Source organism: Nematolebias whitei, chromosome 20 (genome assembly GCF_014905685.2).
Source record: "Nematolebias whitei isolate Nwh7 chromosome 20, NemWhi1, whole genome shotgun sequence".
In the NCBI taxonomy this organism is placed as follows: Eukaryota; Metazoa; Chordata; class Actinopteri; order Cyprinodontiformes; family Rivulidae; genus Nematolebias; species Nematolebias whitei.
In genome coordinates, this window is record NC_056517.1 from 10,003,393 (window position 1) to 10,006,221 (window position 2,829).

A 2,829-nucleotide genomic window follows, 5' to 3' on the forward strand; every position below is an offset into this window, starting at 1 on the left:
CCCCCCCCCCCCCCCCCCAAAAAAAAAAGTCTAAAATTGCCACCAGTCTAGCACACCATTCATCAACTACAAGCAGCTTTGTGTAAGCAGACCCCTCATTTGTCAGAAACACTTTAAGTTCCTCGCGCAGCTCATACAGCACCTTGCAGCGCAACAACCATCGAACCTCTGTATGAAACAGCAAGGCTTTATGCTCCGCCCCCATTTCCTCACACAAATATGAAAATGATATGGAAGAGTATTACATGATAACTCTGCCAGTCACTAAACAGCACAGACACTCGACAATAGCATACTATTTGCAGATAATAATTAATTAGTTTTCCAAAGTGTTTTTTAGACCAATTAGTTGAAATTGAATAATTTCCTGCGGCACACCTGATGATCTCTCACGGCACACTAGTGTGCTACGGCACAGTGGTTGAAAAACACTGACGTAAGCTACTGGTAGGCAGATAATGCACCAGCCTCGGAAAGATGTCATCTACAGCTATTCATACTCCTGCAGCTCATTAGCAGAATGGTCCACAGGTGTGTGCTTGTTGGCGCCATCTGGTGTCGAAAAGCTGCAGGAGAAAAACTGGAAATCCTGTAGAAAAATTCCACTGGTGAAGATTCTCAGTCATCCAGGACATGGTAAATTTAAAGAAGTTCAAGACAAAAACAACTGGACTTTATTTGTAACAGATGTTTAGCTCCTCAGATGAGAAGCGAAACGTCTTCTGTTACAAATAAAGTCCAGTTGTTTTTGTCTTGAACTTTTTTGAATATAGAAAGAATCTGACCTTGCTTAAAGCTTTGGCTTAAATCTTAAAACTGTTGAACTCAAGTTCGATGTGGTAGTAGCTGAGAGTCATCCCCGTCACGTACTGTGAGTGCAACACATAATCTGTGCATGGCAGCAGAATCTTAGAGCATAAAATATGCTTAGAGTGGTAAATTCAGCTGTAGAACTGGGTCAGCTCACTGAGAAGCAACGCAATCTGTTTTCATGTGTGTATGAATCTTTTATGACTCTACAGATGTTAAAAAAAACAACCGAAGGATCCACACAGCTGCTGCAGTGCACAAAGACCCACTCAGGAGCACTGTGTGTGTGGATTTAGAGTGATTAGAAGCAGTTGTCAGAAGTAGGTCACTGGAATAGAGCTGAGTGTGTAACTGGGCCGCAGGTTCAGGTTGGTTCTGCAGCTCACAGTCCAAGTCCTGGTGGACTTCATTACACACAGACATGGAGCCGGAGGAGAGACACTGATTGGTTGGCTGTTTTATTGGTAACTCATTGGGTAACGTCAGTTTCATTTATAGAAGGTTTTACTTAAATGAGATGAGAGGAAGTGGAGAATGTGGTTCGGTGGTTCAGTGGTTCGATCCATTACGATCACGCCTGATAGATCCTCGCCATGCTGCGTTTCTTTCCTCCTGCTGTTGACTCATTCATGCAGATGAGACCATTGGAAGAATCTATTTTTGTTCTCTGTTTCAGAAAATCCTTCCCATCCCAGCATGCAACGCTTGCGTCCTTCGCCGCTGTCTATGTTTCGGTGAGTAATTGGGTAGTCGTCCAAGGTTACTGATCTAAAAGAAAGACATAAATGCACAAAATGTTTCATGGACGTAAATATTCATGTTTTGGTTTTGTTTTCTTTGCAAATAATCAGTTTTAGAAACTTTTAGTTGTAAATGCTGCTCTGGTTCTTGCCTGCAGGCAGATTTTACTGCTGTGTGATTAAACTCTTTGAGACGGGGTGCTCAATACCTCGATCATGATCTATCGGTGGATCTCAAAGGTATTCTGGGTAGATGGCATTAAAAACCGACATCAGCCTATCATCATCTATGAAATTTGTCATTTGATTGACAGACAGGGCAACCAGTCTGAGGCACCGTTTACACAACGTGAAACATTCAAACATTCATTTACAGACAACGTCCTCATTTTCTCTGAAACTGAAGGTTTCTGAATCCAGGTCTCTGAGGAGATTTTCAAGCAAAACCCCAACAGAGATGTGAAATGCTCCAAGTGTAAAGTCGCACATGCACAATTTATTTTATTTTTTTTTTTTTTCATTTAGCCTTTATTTATCCAGGTTAGTCTCATTGAGCCACGAGAACTCATTTTCAAGAGAGACCTGTTTAGGGAGCACATGGTGGGGTTAAGGACCTTGCTCATGGGCCCAGAGTGGGGCGAATGAGGGTGGGGGCAAGTGTGGGTGTTTCACCTACCCCACCCACAATTTTTGATGTTGTCGGGGCCGGGGCGTGAACCGGCGATCTTCGGATTACAAGCCCACCTCTCTAACCTCTGCGCCACCACTCCCCAAATACAATACAGGAAGCTGCAGTCCAAAGTTTTTCTGCTCTAACAACAGTTATAATAACTAACAACAGTTAGTTATTATAACTGTTGTTAGTTATTATAACTGTATATCTGGAGTTATAATAAATAACAACAGTTACAATAACCAACAACAGTTACAATAACCAACAAAAGTTACAATAACAAACAACAGTTATAATAAATAACAACAGTTACAATAACCAACAACTGTTACAATAACCAACAACAGTTATAATAAATAACAGCAGTTATATTAAATAACAACAGCTATAATAAATAACAGCTGTAATAAATAACAACAGTTATAATAACTAAGAACAGCTATAATAAATAACAACAGTTATAATAAATAACAACAGCTATAATAAATAACAACAGCTATAATAAATAACAACATTTGTAATAAATAACAACACTTATAATAAACAACAACAGCTATAATAAATAACAACAGCTATAATAAATAACAACAGTTGTAATAAATAACA

General features: G+C 39.7%; 1 protein-coding gene across 1 annotated transcript in view; it reads left to right on the plus strand.

The window, feature by feature from the left end:
• Positions 1-2,829, plus strand: part of LOC119426830 (2-lysophosphatidate phosphatase PLPPR4) — a 39,717-nt gene that overhangs the window by 25,624 nt on the left and 11,264 nt on the right. The window contains exon 6 of the mRNA XM_037694413.1: positions 1,487-1,544. Coding sequence (XP_037550341.1) covers positions 1,487-1,544 — 58 coding nt within the window. The remainder of the gene's footprint in view (positions 1-1,486; positions 1,545-2,829) is intronic.